Source organism: Mastomys coucha, unplaced genomic scaffold (assembly GCF_008632895.1).
Source record: "Mastomys coucha isolate ucsf_1 unplaced genomic scaffold, UCSF_Mcou_1 pScaffold15, whole genome shotgun sequence".
In the NCBI taxonomy this organism is placed as follows: domain Eukaryota; kingdom Metazoa; phylum Chordata; class Mammalia; order Rodentia; family Muridae; genus Mastomys; species Mastomys coucha.
Genome location: NW_022196897.1, coordinates 2,444,760 through 2,467,110, shown reverse-complemented (window position 1 = coordinate 2,467,110; position 22,351 = coordinate 2,444,760). Strand labels below are relative to the sequence as shown.

Genomic DNA, 22,351 nt, shown 5'->3' with positions numbered 1-22,351 from the left:
ATACTGCAACATGTAATAAGGACACATGCTCCACCATGTTCATAGCAGCCTTCTTTATAATAGCCAGACTCTGGAAACAATCCAGATGTCCCTCAACAAAGGAATGGATACAGAAATTTTGGTCCATCTACACAATGGAGTACTACTCAGCTATTAAAAACAATGAATTTATGAAATCCTTAGGGAAATGTATAGATCTGGAGAATCTCATCCTGAGTGAGGTAACCCAGTCATAAAAGAACACACATGGTATGCCCTCTCTGATAAATGGATATTAGCCCAGAAGTTCGGAATACAGGAAGAACAAACAACCCACAAACCACAAGAAACTCAAGAAGAAGGAAGACCAAAATGTGGACATTTCATTCCTTCTTAAAAGGCAGAACAAAATACCCACAGAAGGAGTTGCAGAGACTATGGAGCAGAGACTGAAGAAAGGACAAGCCAGCCTAATATACCTATCTTCTGAGAGGCTCTGACAGTACCTGACTAATATAGATGTAGAGGCTCACAGCCATCCATTGAACTGAGTACAGGGTCCACAGTGAAGGAGTTAGAGAAAGGACCAAAGGAGCTGAAGGGTTTGAAGCCCCATAGGACGAACAACAATATGAACTAACTAGTACCCTCAGAGCTCCCAGGGACTCAACCACCAACCAAGGACTATACATGGTGGTACTGATTGTTCTGGCAGCATGTGTATAGTAGAGGATTGCAAAGTCGATCATCAGTGGGAGGAGAGGCCCTTGGCCCGGTGAAGGTTCTGTGCCCTAGTGTAGGGGAATGGCAGGGCCAATAAGTGGGAGAGGGTGGGGTGGCAGGCATGGGGAGGGGGGAGGCAACAGGAGTTTGTTCTTGTTGTTTTTGTTTGTTTGTTTGTCTGTTTGTTTCTTTTTTGGAGGGGAAACTGTGAAAGGAGAAATCATATGACATATAAATAAAGAAAATAATAATAATAAAAAAAGAAAGTGCCCATGGTCACTTGGATCTGTAATTCTGTGCCCATGTTGAGGCAGAACATCATGGGGTGAGCAACATATCGAGATTTTTTTTCACCTCATGATAGAGAGAACACACTCACATACACATAGAAAGGGGAAACAAAGAAAGAAAGAAAGAAAGAAAGAAAGAAAGAAAGAGAGAGAGAGAGAGAGAGAGAGAGAAGGAAGGAAGGAAGGAAGGAAGGAAGGAAGGAAGGAAGGAAGGAAGGAAGAAAGAAAGAAAGAAAGAGAGAGAGAGAAAGAAAGGAGAAAGAAAGGGAGAAGAAGAATAAGAACAATAATAAGAACGAGAACAAGAAGAACAAGATGAACAAGAAGGACAACAAGAAGAACAACAAGATGAACAAGAAGGACAACAAGAAGAACAAGAACAACAAGAACAATAAGAACAACAACAAGAACAAGAACAAGAAGAAGAGAGACAGACAGATGAAAGAAAAGGGGATGGGGCCAAATATACCTTTCAAAGATACACTTTTAATGTCTATGATGGCTATTCCTGGCTGTCAACTTGACTACATCTGGAATAAATTACAACCCAGAAATGGAGAACATACCTGTGATCCAGATCTTGAGGCTGAAAGATACAGGCTTCTGACTTGGATCTTGGCATTGATCTTGAACATGAAAAGTTTAGGCCAAGAGAAGGTAGTATATGCCTTTAATCCCAGGAGACTATAGCAAGCAGATCTCTGAGTTCAAAGTCAGCCTGGGCAAAGCAAATTCCACATCTATGAGTGGTGGTACATACCTTAATCTGGGAGGTCTACATAAGGATAATGAAATGAAGAAGATTCACTGTTCTTTGACCATTTGTACTTACTTGTCAGCACATCTGTTGGAACCTACTTCTACAAAAGACCAACTGAAACAACTAGCCTTATGGGACTGAGCAACTACTAGATTCTTGAACTTGCCATTCACAGCTGCCCATTGTTGGGTTAGCTGGACTACAGACTCTAAGTTGTTCTAATAAATTCCCTCAATATATAGAGATATTCCATAAGTTCTGTGATTCTAGAGAACCCTAAAACAGTGCCTTACTTCCTAGAGCACACTTCACCTCTTAAAGTTACCAGTACCTCACAAATCATCCAACCAGCTGTGAGCCAAGCATTTAATATATAAGCCTGCACACATACATCATATTCCAACCACATCAGAAATTAACTAGGCCATGAGTGTGAGACCATCATGGTAGAATTAGTATCACTGTAAGAGATGAAGGATTGAAATTTTGAAATTTTCACTCATTGCTGGATCCCCACATGAGGTCATAGCAAGATGACATCTGTCTAAAACCAAAAATGCTATGATCAGGGACCCAATTGGCTAAGACCTTGATCTTGGACTACTCAGTCTGTACTACTGTGATAAGTAAATTTCTGTTGCAAGGTCCACCTAGACTGTGGTGTTTTGTTATAGCAGCCTAAAGTGACAAAGGAAATGTTCAAATATATATGTAGCAAATGACAGAAGCCCAGACCCATGAAACAACATGGAAAAACTAAGAGACAGAGGAGGCAAACCCACAGACAGGAACCGATAAATTTAGCATTAAACAAGTGGGGAGAAATCAGGAATTAATCTGAAAATATGATTCATACTATTAATCAAGTTGACTTAACTGGTACTCACAGAACTGCATACCTAACAACTAAAATATCATTTATCAAAATAGATGGTATGGCATACAAGTCTCAAGGCATACTTGTGCACTAATATAAGAAAACATACCTGATAGAAAATTCCATTCAACTAAGTCAGGAACTGAAAGACATTTGGATTTCAAATATTGCTTAGGCAATATGCTTCTACATAATCTATGCATCAAAAAGAAAACAAAATAACAGAGAAATCTGAAAACAGTTTAAAGGAACATATTGAAAGCACAGACTCTAAGGGGGTTAGTAAGTGGTGCTTTATGGGGAAATGTCTAGATTTAAATGCTAATGTTAGAAAAGAAGCTCCAAACCCCATGACAAATACAACATTCTACCTCATAAAGTAAGTAAATAAAAGGAAAACGACATCCAAAGGTTAAAGGTTAAGACTAGAAGTCACAGTAGATGCAACAGCAACAAATCACAAACTCTTGCCACCTCAGCACTGTTTTCCCTTGTTTGTACTTCCGGTTCCTCAGACTTTAAGTCAGCACCAGACCAGAGACCTTTTTCCCAGAGACAATGCAGCAGAGGACAGAACAGATCCCAGTGAACTAGAAGCTATGACTATAATATGAGCATCTAGGGAAATCCACAAGTTGTTCAACCATCAAAAAGCATTGCTATGGTGACAGGCACACCCACTGCTGATTGCAATAAGAAGCCAGGGTTGCTGCTGTAAAGAATCTATCTAGAAATTGAGAGTCCTTGGATTGTCCCTTGGGTATCCGAATCTAGCAGTAGGGAGCAGGTCATAGTGGGAACATAAAGGATAATGACAAAGGCTCGGACCTCTAAGTGACAACTGAATTGTGCCTACCAGGAAGGAAATCCAAATTGGGACATGGGATATATGGAGGTAAAGGAGAAACATGTTTGTGTTCTAGAGGTCTAAGAAGATAAGTAGCAAATTGGTCCTCAGAAGTAGCATTGAATTGGACACTTTCTACATATTTTTGTTAACTCTTTATAGACATTTTGGTTATTTCCAGAGAGAAACCTTTGGTAGATGTAACTTGAAATTAAAATGAGGGTACACACTTCTGAGTGGCAGACAGGGAAATTGTTATTGGGTTTTTTCCTTACATCACTATGTACTCTTCCACCCCCATCTCCTATCCCACCAAGACTCTGGAAGATCAGGATTAGTTTTGCACAGTTCCCTCCTGTAGTCCTACACTGTATTCCTCTTTTGTATTGGAATGTCCCTGATGTCATGTCATTGGGCACCACAATTAAACATCTGTCACTCAAGCACAGAACTGTGGAGAGAGAATGCCTATAGGAGTATCTTTGGACAATGGGAGAAAGGCCCATAAGTAACACCTTTTAAAGCTGAGGAGATAACTCCATTGATGAAGTGCTTGGCACCTCCACCTAGAACCCAAGTTTTATCCCTAAAGTTCAGTTACAATAGCATGCACTTGTAATTGCAGAACCAGGAGGTAAAGACAGAGAGATCATGGGGCTTTCTAGCTAGCCAGACTAGCCATATCAGAGAGCCTTGGCTCTGAGGGAGTGACCCTGCCACATAGACAAGATGGGCTCTTTCTGAGGAATACCTGAGGTTGACCTTTGACCACTGACTCCAACACACACACACACACACACACACACACACACACACACACACACACACAGGAGACCAGGGGAGGGGTTGTTTTTATGTGTCTTTGCCCTTGCTTTGAGGAAAACCCCGTTAGGACACTGGTCTTCATCCCAGTATATTGATTCCCCTGGCCACACAGAGCTGTGGTAATGCTTCATGCCTTTCAGAAAGGACTCAATACAACTTGGAGTTCATGGGTTTGGATAAGGCCATCCCACTTGGGAGAATGAAGGCTGGCAGTTTTCCCTAGGGAAGACTTCCTTCCAACTTGACCTCATTGCTAATGGCCCCTTTTTGCCCACAATTCTTTCTCTTTAAAAGTTTCATTTCTTTGAAACAAACAAACAAGCTACATATGTAGCTCATCTTTTCATGATAACTCTCATCAGGGTGAGATTACCCAAAGATGGCCCCTCTATCCTTCAGTTACGTCCATTTATTTTCCTTGCTGTTTTACGGTCTCTGAACCATGTTTTCCTCATTCTAAATGACAGACTGTTTTGTTTGGCACAGCCCCAGAGTACAGCAACAGTTAAAGTCTCTGCTATGTGAAATATCTGTATTTGTTTAGAATTTCCTCTGAAGGCCGTGAGAGCAAGGGACCTGGATTTTAGAAGCAGCCCCAGGAAATTCACAGGATTGTCTTTCCTGTCGTCTTGCCGGGTGCTGACTTTTCTGTGGCCAATGGGAAGTTGCAGTATGGTCAAAATTCATGCTAGCTGGTCTCTCCTAGGATATCAGCCCACCTTGCTTTTTCTCTTACCCTTATGGGATACACAGCAGGAACAGTAATGGGGAAATGACAATACTAGCTTAGGCTTCCACATGACAAATAATCTTCCCCAATCTATTTTGGATATATATATATATATATATATATATATATATATATATATATATATATATATTCTGCACATACACATCGATCAGCTTCATTATCAAAATTAAAATGTTTTGTTAGAGTGGCAAGTAACCTTTAGAAACATTCGTAAGCATAACAGTGCTCCTGGGGTTGACTTTACCCACTTGACTTAGTGAATAAGAAAAGCTGTCAGGGATCAGAAGTTCAGAGTTCAAAAGCTGGCGCTTACCCTGGGAACCACTCTGAAATCTGCCCTCAGGACACTCTGGTCCTCTAGTCTTAGAAACTCCACTTCGTGTTCTCTTATTTTTTCTCTTATGGAACAACTCTTTGCACTTACTTCCTAGACAGCAAATAACCAGGTTCTGTAGCACCATTAGTCAACCCCTAAGGACCTGCTCCACAAATCACCTTCAAGACTGTTTTATTTTGCTGTATCTTCTCCAGGATACAGGGAATAACAGAATTTGCTTTGGTTCAGGCTGAATTATTCATTCGTTTCCTTTTTCTTTGCTGTCTTCTAACTCAGAAGAAGGGTTGATCATTCAGCTTTTACTCTGAGAACCTCTGCTTTGGTTTTGAGACAAGGCTTATAGCTTAGACTGATGTCAAACTCTTTATATAGCCAAGAATGAATTTTCAACTCCTGATCCTTCTGTCTCTATTCCCTGTGTTCTGGATTTACAATATGTATCACCATGCCAGGCTTATATACTTCAGGGGAATAAACTCTGTGCTCTGAACATGTGACCCAGGTGTTCAACCAACTGAAGTATATCCTGAGCCCCATCCTAAAACTATTTCAACAAGTCCAACAGAGGGTGACTTCAGAGAAAGATGGCTTGTTTTATGGAGAGGAGAACTACACAGGAAAGGAAGGAAGGAGAGAAGGAAACAAAGAAGTGTGAACAGAACGGGTGGGTAAAATTTCCCAGGTTCTAGTTTTCTTAATAAAATTATAAAGAATGAAAATTAGCGAACAGGTTTTCATTATTATTAGCAAGAATATCTTTAAGAAATACATTGTGATTTAGATACCAATGGCTGTCAGAATCTTTCTTATTTCACCAGAATGATAATCCTTCCATATTTGAAAGTGAACTCATTTTTAAGATGTGGTTCGTTGTGAATCTAATGACAAATTTTGTTGAACTATTATGCATCATATAGGCAGAATGGCTGTTTGAGAGTACTTCCATTTTCATCTGCAAGTCTAGGCTTTTTGTACAAACACAAAGTTGGAATAGTATGATCTGTTGCCAGGTTTGGCCTGTGGTTACAGCCTTCTACTCCCATTACTATGAGAACATCAGCATTTTCTGAGGCTTGAGTTCCGTTCCTTCTGCCTACAATTTACTTTCTTGGATTCCACAGAGTATTTACTTTTCTATATTCTCTCTAACTCCATTTTACAACACCTAAGAGTTTCCCATTTTAATTGAAAATTAATTTAAAATCCCCTGTTCTCAGTCAGTTTTCACATTTCTGGTGTTAGCAAAATAAAACAGAAACCCCATAAAGCTTACCATCCCCACCAAGGATAAATATAAGAACATCCCGGCAGTCACTGTTAAAATCCAGTCTTGGACATCTGGGTCAGCAGACACTGAGAGACCAATGTACAGTCCTACGAAGGCCGTCAGGGCACTTAGGAAATTCATCAGGATGGCAGTCCTGACAGAGAGTCCTGAGCTTAGGAGCACTGCAAAGTCTCCTGGAGTTTGGGAGGGGGGAAGAAAACAAGACACTGTCACGTACGGGAAGATGCTGTTGATAAGTTCATGTACTATTAGTTTGTTTTTAATCCCTGCAAACGGGACTGATTTGGGGAGGAAAGATGAGTGACTGGTTAGTTAAGCACATCTACCTTATATCTCTGGGGCTCTCCACCCAGATGTAGTTGAGGGTGGAGAGGTTCTACTCCTTTGCTAAATATAACCATCAAGGGAAGTCTGTGACATGTTCTCCAACCCCTGATACTCTGTGGCATTTTAAAATCAGATAAATGCAAAACAAAGACACTTTCTACCCTGGAGTTTCTGAGTTGGTTTCTGTTATTGCTTTGCCCTGGATCCTTGCCACAAGAATCATGATACTCTGTAGGTTTTTATGACTTACTTATTTTGGATCTGTTTGTAGGGAAAGAGAAAAACTACTTGGAGATTTTTAAATCCTCAAAAAGTTAATAAGACAAAATCGGTCTTTAGAAAATGATCGTCTACCTTCATGATCAGAAAACACCATACCTTGCTGTACCTTTGTGTCAAATGGTGAACATTCTACTTCCAGATCTAGAGTATTTATTTCTCAGTCTCCATCAGCCAATAGGAGCTGAAATTAAAGAAACATCTGTGGCTCCATTCTCTAAGTTCATTGCATAATGGGTCCCAGAAATAGCTCTTGATCCTACCGCACTGGCCTGCTACATACTGCTATACTGCCAGGTGATCCGAGGTTGAAAGTCAAACACCGTGCCACCAGTATAGGAGCTAACCACAAGACCATGGGGCTTGATATACAGACCACTTATATTTTAATGGGCTCAGAAAGGACCTTGGCCAAGGGGGTCAATAATAACTTGGTATCTGGACATTGGGAATGGACATTGAACGTAAGAGGGCAGGAGTTACCCATGAGACAACATAAACTTGAAATTGAAAGCAGAATGAACTTATCTTAGTTTCTTTCTTCTTGCTATGATTATACACTCTGACCAAAATCTTAGAAGAAAATGGGACTTATTTTGTACTCTACTTCCAGGTCACAGTCCATCATTGAAGGATGTCAGGACAGCAACTCCAGCAAGACCGTGAATCAGAAACCTTGGAGGGATGCTGATTGCTGGCTCAACCCAGTTTATGCTTAGCTAGCTTTCTTAAACAGCTCAGATATCCAGATCAGGGAATGATGCTGTCCACCATGCATTAGGCTCTCCTACCCATCAATGAACAATGAAGAAGATCCCTCACAGACATGCCCCGAGGCCACTAACCTCATCTAGGTGATTCCTCAAAGTGTACACCCTTCTGAGGTGACCCTAGGCTATGTCAAATTGACAATTAAAGCTAGCCGCCAGAAAGAGTCCTCTCTCTAGCATACAAATGTAGACAGCTTCCTCTCCTCTGATTCTAGGCCTGTTTTAGAAATCCTTATTTTAATTAGTCTTGGTCCCTAGGAAGCACAATTGGTATACAAAGTAACTAAGTTTATACAGTTAAAACACATCTTAGATGTATCTTATACTATATATCTGTTGCTTCAATTTTATGCTTAGCTTTGATTATTCTCTATTAATCATGTTGATTCATGCTTTGATTTTAATTTAAATATGTTATCTCACAGGCCCACTTTTTTTTTAACACAATGGTTTCCCTCTTAACATGTTTACTATATTTAACATGCATATTTTGAAGTCTTTGCCAAAGTTCTTTAGAATGACTTTTCTGAATGCCCCTCTCCTATACTGAATCAGCTGGAATCCCTGGGGCATAATTCCTAACCCTGGTAAAGAAGACAAAGAGTGTATTTGAACTTTATCTCAGGGTATGTGCTTTCATTTTAGTTGGATATCTTTTATTTTGTTTTGCTTATGGTTTAAATAAATAAAAAGTGGGAAGTGATTGAAAAATCAGGTTACCAATTTTTTTATTATGAGTCTGGAGAAGAATCCAAGCAAACTATTGGTGAGGATGGACTAGGACTCCCCCAAGAGACAGGGACACTTACCCATTTCATGTGGAATTTCATGACACAAAATAGCAATTGTTGTGGTCACTCCTGACTCCAGTGAAGAGGAGAAGGCTGTGCCTATTACTAAGCCATCTGCAAAGTTGTGCAGGCTATCTCCAACCAGGATCATAATGGCCAATAAGCTGATGGTTTTGCCTACAGAACCAGAGGAAGGAGTGAGACGTGTAAATAAAGTCACAGTGATATTATTATTCCCTGATATCCAAAACCCTGTCTTATCTCCTCTGACAGTCTCACCTCAGACCTCATTAACAGTCCTACTATACTCTGCTTCAAAGATAAGGCAGAACTGGAAATAAACTGTGGTACCTAGGAAAAAATGAAAGTCACTATTTTTTTTTAACTGCTTTGACCAAGTATAAAAATAAATTATGTGCTGACACTTGGATTCTTCATTTTATTGAGCTAAGCTATGGTGATTTGAATTAGACTGGACCCCCATAGGTTCATATGTTTGAATACTTGGACCCAATTGGTGAAAGTGTTTGGTAAGGATTGGCAGCTGTAATTCAGTTGGAGGAAGTCATACTGGGGCAGGCTTTGGGATTTCAAAGGCTTGCTTTATTCTGGGTGCCTCTTTACCTTCTACTTGTGATTTGATATGGGAGTTCTCTGCTCTTCCTGCCTTCATGCCTTCCTTCCACCATTGGAAGCCATAAGAACAACTAAATGCTTTCTCTTTTGAGTTGCCTTGGTCATGGTACTTTGTGACAGCAATAGAAAAGTAGCTAATACATATGCCAAGGATGAAATCTAAAGCAATGCTGCAAGCGTGTGAGAAGCTACTGATATCTTTTCTGCCCTGGTCTTTGTAAGGCATTTTAATATCACTTAAGAACTATGCTGCGTGCAGGATGCTGATGACTGCACAGTATTCGTACGCTGAAACCTGACTTTGTGATGGGATGCTCCAAGTTGGAGGTACTGCCTTACCCTGCTCACCATGAGAGGGCTCAGTGGGAAGATGCTATCAGTGAGCCAGAAAGTGAACCCATTCCTCACCTTGACCTTTGCCTTGGTTTTTCTGGTTAAGAACCCTAGAATCATCTATATTACCCACGCATAGAAATTTGTTAGAGCATAGAAGTGTTAGTGTGTTAAGAACCAAACTCCATGTTGGGTACCATTTGCATGCTGCTGACCACCCAGAGCTGCTGCTCTGATCCTGATGGTCCTCCACCAATCTGCTCAGTGTATGTCCTAGCATCATGGGATCATTGTATTGGACAATGTGACTGGGTTATTGACTCTACTAAAGTGCCTTGTTTACTGCCCAAATGTGTCCAAAACAGAGCCATAATTGACTCTTCTGGCTCCCAAATTATCTTTGTAACAATTACTCATTGTGTCTGTCTCACTGTAAAATAACTTTTAGAACCAGAACGGTTAGATACTAAACAAAATAAAAGAGACTTTTTTGTTTACATAGGATTATATTATAGTGTGCAAGCTATCTGCTTAGTAGTTGATAAAAATAAACAGATTATAATTGAGTTTTAATAGAAATAATTTCTATTTAAAAAAGAAAAAAACAATTGCATATTGCAACTCAATTATAGACTTGAACAACTAAGAAAAAAAGACTTTGAGAATAACACTTATTCAGACAGTAAGCTACCTGTGTTATTTTAGTTAATGAGACAAGACATTTAGCAGTTACCACAGTCTAAAATTTCATTATTCAGCTACAAATAAGCTGTGAATGAGGTATACATAGTAGCTATTGTCATTATTGGAACTGGATATATTTTCCAAATAATTTTACTTAGAAATTTACTTAGAAAGAGGACTTTCTTGTTCATTGGCTTTTTGTGTCCTAAGAAAGAGAGGTACTATACACCAATATGACTTAGTATTTTGTAATAGTAATATAATTTGGTATACTGTATATTTCACTAAGTGATGAGCAGAGTTAGTATTTTCAAGCAAAAGATAGCAGCTACATCGACTATGTTATAGAGATTGCCTATGAAATTTACTTCCGAAGCTCATACTTGTTTGCAAATATTAAGAATTGAGCTGGGCAGGCATTTGAGTACACCTTTGTTCCTAGCATTCAGGAGGCAGAGGCAGCCTGGTCTACAAAGTGAGTTCTAACACAGCCAGGGCTGTTACATAGAGAAGCCCTGTCTCAAAAACAAACAAATAAACAAAGAATTGAATCAATACATCAGGGTAAGGCTCTTATCTGGCATGTATGAAGGACTAGGTTTAATCTCTAGTCTGAAAAGGGAAAAGAACACACACCTTTTCAGGGTTTACTAAATCATTTAATTTTTTTGTTAAAACTGGAAAGAGCTCCAGAAGTACTTAATCATAAACACACAGGATATGACACCATGACATCACTTAGCTGTCCCTGCCAATTTTCAAAACAAAGTTTCTTTTTATAAAGTAATTTAATTTAAAGTGATACATTTACAGAACAGCTGCCTGAAAAAATAAGTGTTCTCCTTATGCCTGCAGTGTAGTTTTGGTACTGATAGAATACATTCAGATGCACCAGCTTCAGAGATCTAGCCCTTTCTAAGGAGACTGTATGGCCTATTTTCATTGTCTATCACTTTATCATCTCTGATTAAAGGCTTCTAAATGCCACAATATGGATAGATAAGAAGACACAGGGCAAATACACACATTTGCCCGTAAGCCACAAAGAACACACTGTGCATCTAGGCATATTCAGCAAGATAATTTACACATTTAGGAGAAGATATGCATTTTCTGGCAATTTAATAAACTTGATACCAAAATAACTCTAATATTAAACCTTTGTTACTGTGCCTGGCAGTCTCCAGAGTCACGCATGTCTGAACTATCTGAGATTTTCCACCATGAAGCATGGGCTAGAGCTAATCTGATTTGGAGTTTTGTTTATTTAAATCAGACTGTGGATAGGATTTTCACATCCTGTCTTTTGAAATACAAGTTGCGTCCTACCAACGAGGTAACATGAGACAAGTAAACCCAGAGTGAAAGCTACCTCAGTGTTCGCCTGGCAAAGGGCAGCTGAATGTTTTAATTAGGATTTGCTCGCCGTTCTTTCTGTATGCCAAGCTTGATGCCTGTGGTAGGAAGATGATTTGCATGCAATGGTTGTTGGCCCCTGGTGTGTTTTCCACACTCTTCTAATTAGATTTGGCATACCCTCCCCCCTTTCCCTTTTCCCCTTTCCTTTATTTCAAAAGTAAAAACAACAAAGTCTGGCGTAGACCACTTTGGGCCAAACATTCCAAATTCATACTGGAACTAAAAATTATACAAGAATTCAGTAATATCTTTGAACCAGAGAGATGGCTTGGCAGGTAGGTACACTATCTGCTCTTAGAGAAGATCTAAGTTTGATGTCCAACACCTACATGGGGACTCACAACCATCTCTAACTTCAGTTTCAGAGGATCTGACTCCTTCCTTTGTCCACTGATGGCACTGAGTACTCATGTGGAGCACAAACATACATGCAGACAAAATGCTCACATACATAAAATTTAAATATAATCACAAAGAATTAAATGACATCCTGAAAGCAGAATCGGACAGAATATGAATTACATATTTTGAATCAAATTAGTAAATTCTATGACTAATATTGCTAAAAACAGAGCAATTATTATCATAATAACATATGTAATAGTAATATATTCTTATGCTTATTAGCATTTGCATTTCAAGCTACATGGCAAACTATAAACAATGAACATGCTTGTTCTGTTTTCCAGTACATATACAAGACCTCAAGCACAACACATCCTCAGACTATTTTGTTCATGCTGGTGATCAACTCCAGGGCCAGACAAATGCTCTACCACTGAGCTATAGCCCCAGCTCCCCAAAGTACATCATTAATGAATAAGAGAATTGAGAGAATCCATCAGCATATGTAGTAACAATGACAAGGAAATTTTGATACACTAACATTTCCTCTCTTCCTCTATGCCAGGGCTATCTGTGTAGCCTTACCAACAACCAGTTTATTCACTTGAATAACTTAAGAATACTTACTCTCATTTTATTGTGCTATTGGAGAATTGAGTGAGATAATCTGTTGGGTCTCTCCCTTCTAATCCATCTTCAAATGTTTACCACAGTGCCTGGCATACAAGAGGTGTCCATTTCATGATAACCTTTATTCCTGATCACTTAAGTTTATTGCAGTAGATTTAGAGTAACTAACCATGACTGATTAGCATTCAAACATTATATTTGTTACAGAAGAGTAAAATAAATAAGAAAATTGCAGGTATAAGAGAAACTGATGAAAATCACACCAAACACAAGCAAAACTTCAAAGAATTATTCAGAAACATAAGCAATGAAGAATAAGATGGGGAAGAACATAAATTAAATTCAGAAATAATAGAAACAAACCAAGCATGATGGTTGATGCCTGTATGTCCAGCACTTAGGAGGCTGAAGTAAGACAGTTTGAGTTCCAGGCCAGTCTGAATAAAAGATAAGATCCTGTCTCCAATAAAAATCCTCATCCCAGCAACAGAAATAAATTAATTTTGAAAAGCAAAATAGATTGACAGTTCACCATCAGAGAAATAAATGCATAATACAATAAGATATTAATGCAAATTGCTCACTGGAATGTGCCTGAAGTGGAAATTTCTTGTTTCTTTGGAGTCTCAGTAGTGTCATGTGATGTTTTTCTGGAAACTGTCTCCTGAGAGGATATTTTTACTAAAGCAGACATATGGAAGAATGTCTTGCTGAGAGCAGACATATGGTGTTTTTCTGGAAACTGCCTGGAAAAGTGGTGTGAAATATTTTGCTAGAGCAGACACTTGAGAGAACACATAATGTTTGGAAAGGATATAAATATAACCCAACAGACAGTGGATGATGCTGTGTGGTATTGGTTCGCCTTGCCACTGTTTACCTGATCATTGTTACTCATGACTCCATAGAGAAAAATGCACCAAAGAACTTCTGGTGGTATTCTGGCAGCTTCTTGTGGCTTCCCCTGACTCAGCCTGATTGGCAGAGCCTCACGGTTTCTTCTAGATCAACCTGCCATTTCTGATTTGTGAATGGTATTTCTGAATAGATTGAGCTGCCACTGTTGATTCATGTGAGCTGAACTGCTAATATCCTGACAACACAGATTGGATTCACTCCAAAGAACTATTTCTAAACAGGTCCATATTCTCTTTGCCCTATTAACTTTTCCTTTCTACTTTGGTGAGTGGTGGGCTAGAAGGGAGGCTAAAGCACTTAAGTATACTTATTAAAGTAAGTTTTGAAAAATATAAGCCTATAGGTATCAGTGTAACAAATAAGACAGACATGAAAGGAAATAAATAAAAATAGAATCCTGCCTCCATAAGTAATAGTGAGTTAAATGTCTGGAACAACATAGAAATTTAAATGGAATAAAGTTAATATGTGATTTTCTTTGGAGACAGAAAACAGTGGGTTCTCCTTGAAGATTTTATTGAAAATCTTTTCATCTACTATGCAATCTCATTGCTTTTTGACACATTTGTTTAAAAACAGATAAACCTTTTTCTGTATCACTTTTTATATTTAATTTTTAAATACTTGCTTACGTATTTTATGTATATAAGTAGTCTGTCTTCTGCATACCAGAAGTGGCAATCATATCCCATTATAGATGGTTGTGAGCCACCATGTGATTGCTGGGAATTGAACTCCAGATCTCTGGAAGAGCAGTCAGATGCTCTTAACCACTGAGTGATCTTCTCCAGCCCTTATTATTTAAATTTTAACTGTGTAAAATTGGTACTCACACTTTCTGTTGGAGGCTGGCACGTTGCCTATGGGTAGCTCAGCTGTCTGTGAATCTTCTGGACCTTTCTATGTTGAATTAAAATATAATTAATAAAGAGTGAGTAACTGTGATATTGGCTTGACATCTAAAATATCTAAAGAGTTACACTGACATTTAAAAGACATTTAAATACTCTGGATACATATCTGAACTGCTATCTTTCATACACACCATACAAAGTAGAACAAGGACTATGAGCAAAACATACTTTTTGTATTATGCATGGGTAGGGAGAAACCATATCCTCTATAGAAGACTGAATGCTTCTCAGCTAGCCTGTGGTTCATTTAAACTCTTTAAGCTATATAAGCCTTTACTAAAGACAAAAGTTTGCTCTTGACCTAATTTGATATGTCTTCTGAAGGTTATCCTGGGATGGACTCATCTCAGTCTTTAAGTGGTTGGTACATTCAGCTAGAGGAGAAAAACCCAAGCTAACACAGTGGCATAGCCCTTCTTTATAGTGCAATGATCTCTTATTTGTTTGCCAGTCAGTAAAAGAATTTTGCCCATATACAGAGTCAAACAATGAACATAAAATATAACTAGCTGATTCAAAGTTTTCAACTTTGTGAGATTTTGAAATCACCATACACGAGTTATGATTTTAATTTCAGAGATTGAACGGTATAGAGTTCAATTTCTGGTCCACATTCTATGTGTATACAGTTCTGACTTGTAAAGAGGACACATTTAAAATAGCCACTCCACCCAAGTCCAGGTTTACCACATTGTACAACTTGTTTATTGAGCTTCCTTATAAGCGCTTAAGGAGGGTGAGTGACCCCATAACAGTCACATGACCAGAAAGTCCCTCCCCAGTGTGGCTCATAACTTCCTCTTAGCTGCATAAATGGAGTACCTCTAAGGTTACATTATATCCAGTACTAAATACTTCTTTTAAAAGTGTCTGCATCTAATTAAATCACTCAAAATTGTAGAAACTGACAAAAATTAATGTAAGACTTAGTATCATTGTCATTGTCACATAACAATAAAACTAGAGTTCATGGGTTAAGACAATATCAACTGTTCAGAAGATGGGCTATTTGGGGAGAAGAAAGACTGACAAAGGCGGGAGCTTAGGATACAGATTATCTCATTACCTGAACAGGCAATATGCTAATTATACCTTATCTAGACATGTACTTATAATCACAACCTCTCTGGTTCTACTAAAAGATATAAATTCAAATATTTATTTTATATGCTTTTCCTGAAATCTATATATATTATTACACAGTACAATGGAATTTAGAGGCAAGACTCCAAGACCTCTTATACATGAAGAAAAATAATAAAGTTTCCATCCTCAACCTACATTTTCCCCCAAAAATAGAGGAAAAAATCAAACCCATCAAACAGTCTAATAGTAATTCGATTTTTTCTTTCAATATCATGCTTAAATAAAAACTGAATTGTGGCTATGTCAGAGTGAAGAGCGTCCAGGCAGTTCCAAACTCATTAAGTCAACTCCAGAGACTTGCTTCTATGTATGTTTGTGCTCTAGACTCCTTATTCCAACAGAAGCAATAAGGCCAACAGGAATATGATTTTTCAAACTAATCCTAGCCTCAAGTTATCCTCTTTCATATCAAATTTTAATATACCTGAACAATAAATATAATAAGGCTTTAAAATGATTTTTTATTTCATTAACTAGTCATTATCATCATGATCATTATTATTTTGCTTTTCTGAGATAAGATTTCACTATGTAAACCAGTTTGGCCTTGAACTCAAGGAGGTCCATTTGCTTCTATTTATCCAGTGGTAGGATTACAGGTGTGCACCACCATGGCCAGCTTTAAAATTATTTGCAAAGGAACTCTTTTATGTTCCTGTCTCTGAATTAACATTATATCTACAATCTCCTGCTAAATTCCCCTGCTGGGCTTATATTACATGTGTTTCTAGCATCTCTTCACATACAGCTTAGCCTTGAACTTCAATTGCTATCCATGTTCACAAGTTTACACTTGTGTGCTACTCCTGTTTGCCCTGTACCTAGATGCTTTTGCTTAAGAATTAGAATGAGACTACAACTCTGTTGGAAGAAATCCATTCACATCAAAGGTACTTGCTATGGTGCACATCCCTAGACCAAATTGGTTCTTTCCTGGATTATGAAGTGAATGAGCACTCTCATCCTAGACAGACTAACAAATCCCTTGCCCAGCATTTATTTCCATCAACGAAGAAATGACTTAGGCTTTTACAAAGTGGAAAACCCAAAGGTCAACTGGGTGTTTGAGAACAAAGAACTAAAATAATGAAAATTATTATGTTAATCACATTTCACAATGCACATCACAATGCAGATGGTGACTTAAATCTGTGGAGAGTGTGTTTTGTGCTATAAATAAATAAATAAAAGCTTTCAGGTGCTTGCTAAAGTTTTCTCAACAGTTTTTCTCATGGTCAAGAGAAGGCAACTTAGGAGTAGGTCCTGATCAGTTACCCTACCAAGCTTTCTCTGTACACTAAGGCTTAAAGAAATGGCAGCTGAGTTTGTAGACCACTTCAAATCACTGACGTACCAGCTGGATGACTGATATAGACTTGCCTCCACCTGACTGGTCATTTAATTCAGGATTGATTCCAAGATGGTGGGCATGTCCCACATGTCCATTAACTAATGGCAGGCCCTGCAGGATAAAGACAGTACAAAATTAGCCAGAGGCCAGAAGCAAACATGCATAGACTTTTTGAATCCCAAGGCTCTATGCAATGTTTTGCTTGTCGATGTTTTGGGCTGGACACGTAAAAATAATACCTGGAAAATCTCATAGTGATGAATATTTTTATTAAAAAAATCACCTTGGAAAACCATTGTACATACTCAGAATGCATTAGCAATACAACCTCAGAAAACCTAGCTAGGATTTTAAAAGGCTGAAATGGAGGTAGTTTAATATTGTCATTTAATTTACTAAAAATTAAACTTATATAAAACTGGATTTTTTATTTCTCTTTGATATAGGTACAAAAATGATTGTCAAAATATATTGCACCCTGGAACTACTAAGATAATATCTCCCCAGTTACATTATCAATTAAGCATTTATGAACATTCGAACATCTATATTCCTTTTATTCTATGCAATAATATGGACCTTAAGTTGTGTTGTTGTTGTTTTCCTCCTCCTCATTATTTTTATTCTTATTATTGTTATTAATAAATATATCTCACATGTGCATAATCCCCAACACTTGTGTGGAGATAAGAGGACTACTTTGTAGACTGTAGTTCCCTGCATTCCCCAATCCTGAAATGATCTCCTATATAGACCATTCATGAAGGTAAAACAGAAGGTTGTGGCATGTATATTGCCTGCTCAGTAATGGGCTTTCAAAAAACACTAATAACCAGAGTTAAGAACTAACATGTTAGTTAGAATGGGCTATATATTGTTGAAATTACTGTGCCTTCGCTTACACAGATTGACTCATGAAGATGTCACTGAGACAGAACTGGGGATCACATCCAGACTCTTGCACATGAGAGGCACTCGAGCACCAAAATGGTCACCAACCCTTTACTTTTCTTAAACTTTAAACTAATTAGTTATTGGATTAATTTAGTCAGGTAGAGATATCCCAGGCTGGCCTTGAACTCTCTACATACTAAGGATGACCTTAAACTGATCTTTCATCCTCCATTCCCCAGATGCTGGGGTTATAGTCATGTACCATCAAACCCAATTTATGTAGTGCTGGGGATCAAATGCTCAGGGATTTGGGTATGGTAGGCAAGCACTTCACCAAGTGAACTACATCCCTAGGCATCTTTTTATTTTATTTGTTTGTATTTTGAGTCTTGCTCTGTAGCCCAGGATGGCCCTGAAGTTGTGATCCTCTTGTCATCCTATCAGGTACCTGGGATATAAGGTGTGCATATCCACCTACTGCTTACTTTTTTCTTTAAACAAGTCTTTCTGAAATCAAGATAAATCTAATAAAACCTCAAGGCAAAGGATAAAGTAGACACAAACCTTGGTATTTGGTGATACAAGAAGAATAAAACATTTTTCTATCAAGAAAAATCCATGGATGCCTCCAAGTAGTCCTAAGAGCTTCCAAATAGGACTTTGGCTTTCATGGAAGTGCCCACGCTCTGTTTCCTGGTTGTGTAAACCAAGAACCTAAAAAAAGACTTTGATTCAGGTTAGGGAAGCAGGTAAGCTAACAGCAGAACTTCACCTCTCCCCCTACTCCTCCAAACCCAATCTCCCAGACTTATCCCCAGCTTCATAGCAGAACATTTGCTGTGGCCTTACTCTCCCTATACCACCACCCCATCCCCATCTCCAGTGGATCACACAGATCTTCCACTCCAAATTTCCCTTCCTGACTCATTGCTATATCCTAAGCCCCAACTCCAGGAGGCATGACCTAGAAACCCACAGGATACTCCAGCCAGGAAAGCCAATAGGCCAAATGGAGAACTTTACTTCTGGCCTCTCTTCAAAATCCAATCCCCCCTCTGCATCTCTAGCTCTGTGACAGAGCCCCTGCCAGTCTCACTGCCTTGTCTCCAGCACACAGATCTTCTCTGATCTTTCTTGCCCCTACTTAATATTTTATCTCAGTCTTCGAACCCAGCAGGCATTCCCTGATATGCTATAGACACTCCAGCCCAGGAAGCAGGTAACCTAGCTGCAGGTCTTTTCCACCTCACCTCTTCTTCAAGTCCAATGAGCTAGTCTCATCATTTCACCATCTCTGAAGCAGACCCTCTGTCCCTTCCCCCTGGTCCCCATCTCTAGCTGATAACTCAGGTCTTTGACTTCAACCTTCTTCCTCAATCATCCTGTTATTTCAGCTACCAACTCTAGCTGCCTTTCTCTGGGAAAGATACTGGAAGAACATCCTGCTTTCTTCTCTCCTGGAGACCTCACTTCCAGCCCATACCCATCCCTGTGTGTTAGCTCCTAACACACATTTTACCAAGAACCACCAGTGGCCACACCTACCAGAATACCAGAAGAATTTTCTACCAGGCAACACACAGCTATCACAATCTAAGTACTGGAGAGGGCAACAGAAACTAAGGAGCAAATCACTCACCCAATAAAAACAAGACCAGATATCAGGAACAAGAATTACAGTCTTCCAAACACAGATGTCTAGAAGCCAGCATAAAAGCACAATCAATAACAACCAGGACAGTATATCTCTACGAGGGCACAATAACCCTACCACAGGAGGCCCTAAAAACTGCAACGTAGACGAAGCACAAGACAGATCTGAATATAGTTTTTGTGAATATGGTAGAGATTCTTAAAGGGAAAAGTTTTAAAAATCCCATCAAGAAGTCTATGAAAACACAAACAAACAGTAAAAGGAAATGAATAAAAGAGTTCAAGACATGAAAGTGGAAACAGAATCATCAAAGAAAACACAAACTGAGGGATATTTGGAAATGAAAATTTAGAAACTCAAACAGGGACCTTAGAGGCAAATATCACCAAAAGAATACAAGAGATTGAAATACAATCTTAGGCATTAAAGACGTGATAAAAGAAGGATACATTAGTCAAAGAAAATATTAAATATAAAGTACTCCTTGGGTACAACATCCAGTAAATCTGGAACACCATGAGAAGACCAAATCCAAGGATAATGATAGGAATTGAGGATGGAGAAGAAACCCAGGTCAAAGGCATAGGAAATACTTGCAACAAAATCATAGAAGAAAATTTCCCAAAACTACAGAAGGAAATGCTTATCAAGGTATAAGAAGCATACAGAACACCAAATAGAAAAGAAAAGAAAACTCCCTCAGCACGTAATAATCAAAACACTAAACATATAGAACAAAGAGAAACTATCAAAAGCTACAAAGGAAAAAAAGAGCGGGTAACACATCAAGGCAGACCTATTAGACTAATCACTGACTTCCCAGCGGAGAATCTAAAAGCCAGAAGAGCCTAGACAGAAGTCATACAAACTTGAAGAGAGCAAAGACACCAGTCTGGACTACTATACCCAGGAAAACTTTCAATCACAAAAGTGGAGAAAATATGACATCTCATGATAAAATCAAATTTAAGCAACATCCTTCTATAATACAGCTCTACAGAAGATACTAGAAGGAAAACTTGAAACTAAAGAGGTTAACCACACCCAAGAAAACACAAGTAAAAAATCTCAGAGCAGCAAATCAAAAGACAGGAAACACACACACAACAACAACAACAACAACAACAACAACAACAACAACAAAACAGCAGAAATCAAAAAACACACTCTTCAATGATCTCTCTCAACACGAGTGATCTCAATTCCCCAATAAAATGACATAGATTAACAGAATGAACTCAAAACCAGGATCCATCTTTCTGCTGCAACCAGTAAACACCTCAACATCAAGGCTAGACATTACCACAAATTATGGAAAAGAGTATTTAAAAAAAAAATGGACCTTAGAAGCAAGTTGGTACAGCCATTTTAATATCTGAAAAAAATATACTTTACTCAAAATTCATCATAAAAAATAAAGATAGACACTACATACTCATGAAAGAAAAAAAAATCTACCAAGAAGCATTGTAATTCTTAATATCTATGTGTAAACACATGGGCACCCAAAGTCATAAAAGAATTACTATTGCAGATTAAATCACACATTCACCTAAACATGTGGATAGTGGGAGATTTCAGTAGTATTGAAATCCTCTTTCCTATAGACAGACAGGTCATTCAGACAAAAACTAAATAGAGAAATAATGGAGCTAACTGATATCACAAACCAAAGAGACCTAAAAGATATTTACAAAACATTTTAGCCAAACATAAAGAATATACCTTCTCAGTACCTCATGGAACTTTCTCCAAAACTAACTACATGTTGTCACAAGCAAGACTCAATAGACACAAGAAGATTGAAATAACTCCCTGCATCCTATCAGGCCATTGTGGATTAAAGTTGGCATCATAAACAACAAAAGCAACAGAAAGCTTACCAACTTATGGAAACTGAACAACTCATTACAGAATGAAAAATGGGTTAAGGTGGAAATTAGGAAAAGATTAAAGACTTTCTAGAAATAAATATACCACATTCCGAAACTTACCAGACACAATGAAGGTGGTTCTAAGAGGCAAGTTCATAGCACTAAGTGTTTACATAAGAAAATTAGAGAGATCTTATACTAGTAACTGAACAGCACACCTGAGAGCTCTAGAACACAAATAAGAAATCACACCCAAAGAGATGTAGAGGGCAAGAAATAACCAAACTAAGGGCTGAAATCAATAACATAAAAACAATGAGAACTATACAAAGAATTAATAAAACAACAGTTGGTTCTTTGAGGAAACAAATATGATTGACAAAGTCTTATCCAAAAAAAAGGAGAAAGTATACAAATTGACAAAATTAGAAATGAAAATGAAGACATAACAACATACACCAGAGAAATCCAGAGAATCATAAAGACATACTTTAATGACCTGTATTCCACCAAATTTGGAAATCTAAAAGAAATGGATAGCTTTCTTAATACTTACCACTTGCCAAAGTTAAATCAAGATTATATAAGCAATCAAATAAACAGACCTATAGAACCCCTAGTGAAATAGAAGAAATACTTAAAGGAACATTACTTCATTGCTGGTGGGATTGCAAACTGATACAACCACTCTGGAAATCAGTTTGGCAGT

At 38.2% G+C, this 22,351-nt stretch overlaps 1 protein-coding gene across 1 annotated transcript in view; it reads right to left on the bottom strand.

Annotated features, from left to right (window-relative positions):
• Slc39a12 (solute carrier family 39 member 12) overlaps positions 1 to 22,351 on the bottom strand; it is a 79,703-nt gene that overhangs the window by 23,193 nt on the left and 34,159 nt on the right. Inside the window, exons 8-12 of the mRNA XM_031373294.1 lie at positions 18,679 to 18,828; positions 17,224 to 17,331; positions 14,643 to 14,709; positions 8,863 to 9,021; positions 6,663 to 6,850 (exon numbers count right to left, since the gene is read on the bottom strand). Coding sequence (XP_031229154.1) covers positions 6,663 to 6,850; positions 8,863 to 9,021; positions 14,643 to 14,709; positions 17,224 to 17,331; positions 18,679 to 18,828 — 672 coding nt within the window. The remainder of the gene's footprint in view (positions 1 to 6,662; positions 6,851 to 8,862; positions 9,022 to 14,642; positions 14,710 to 17,223; positions 17,332 to 18,678; positions 18,829 to 22,351) is intronic.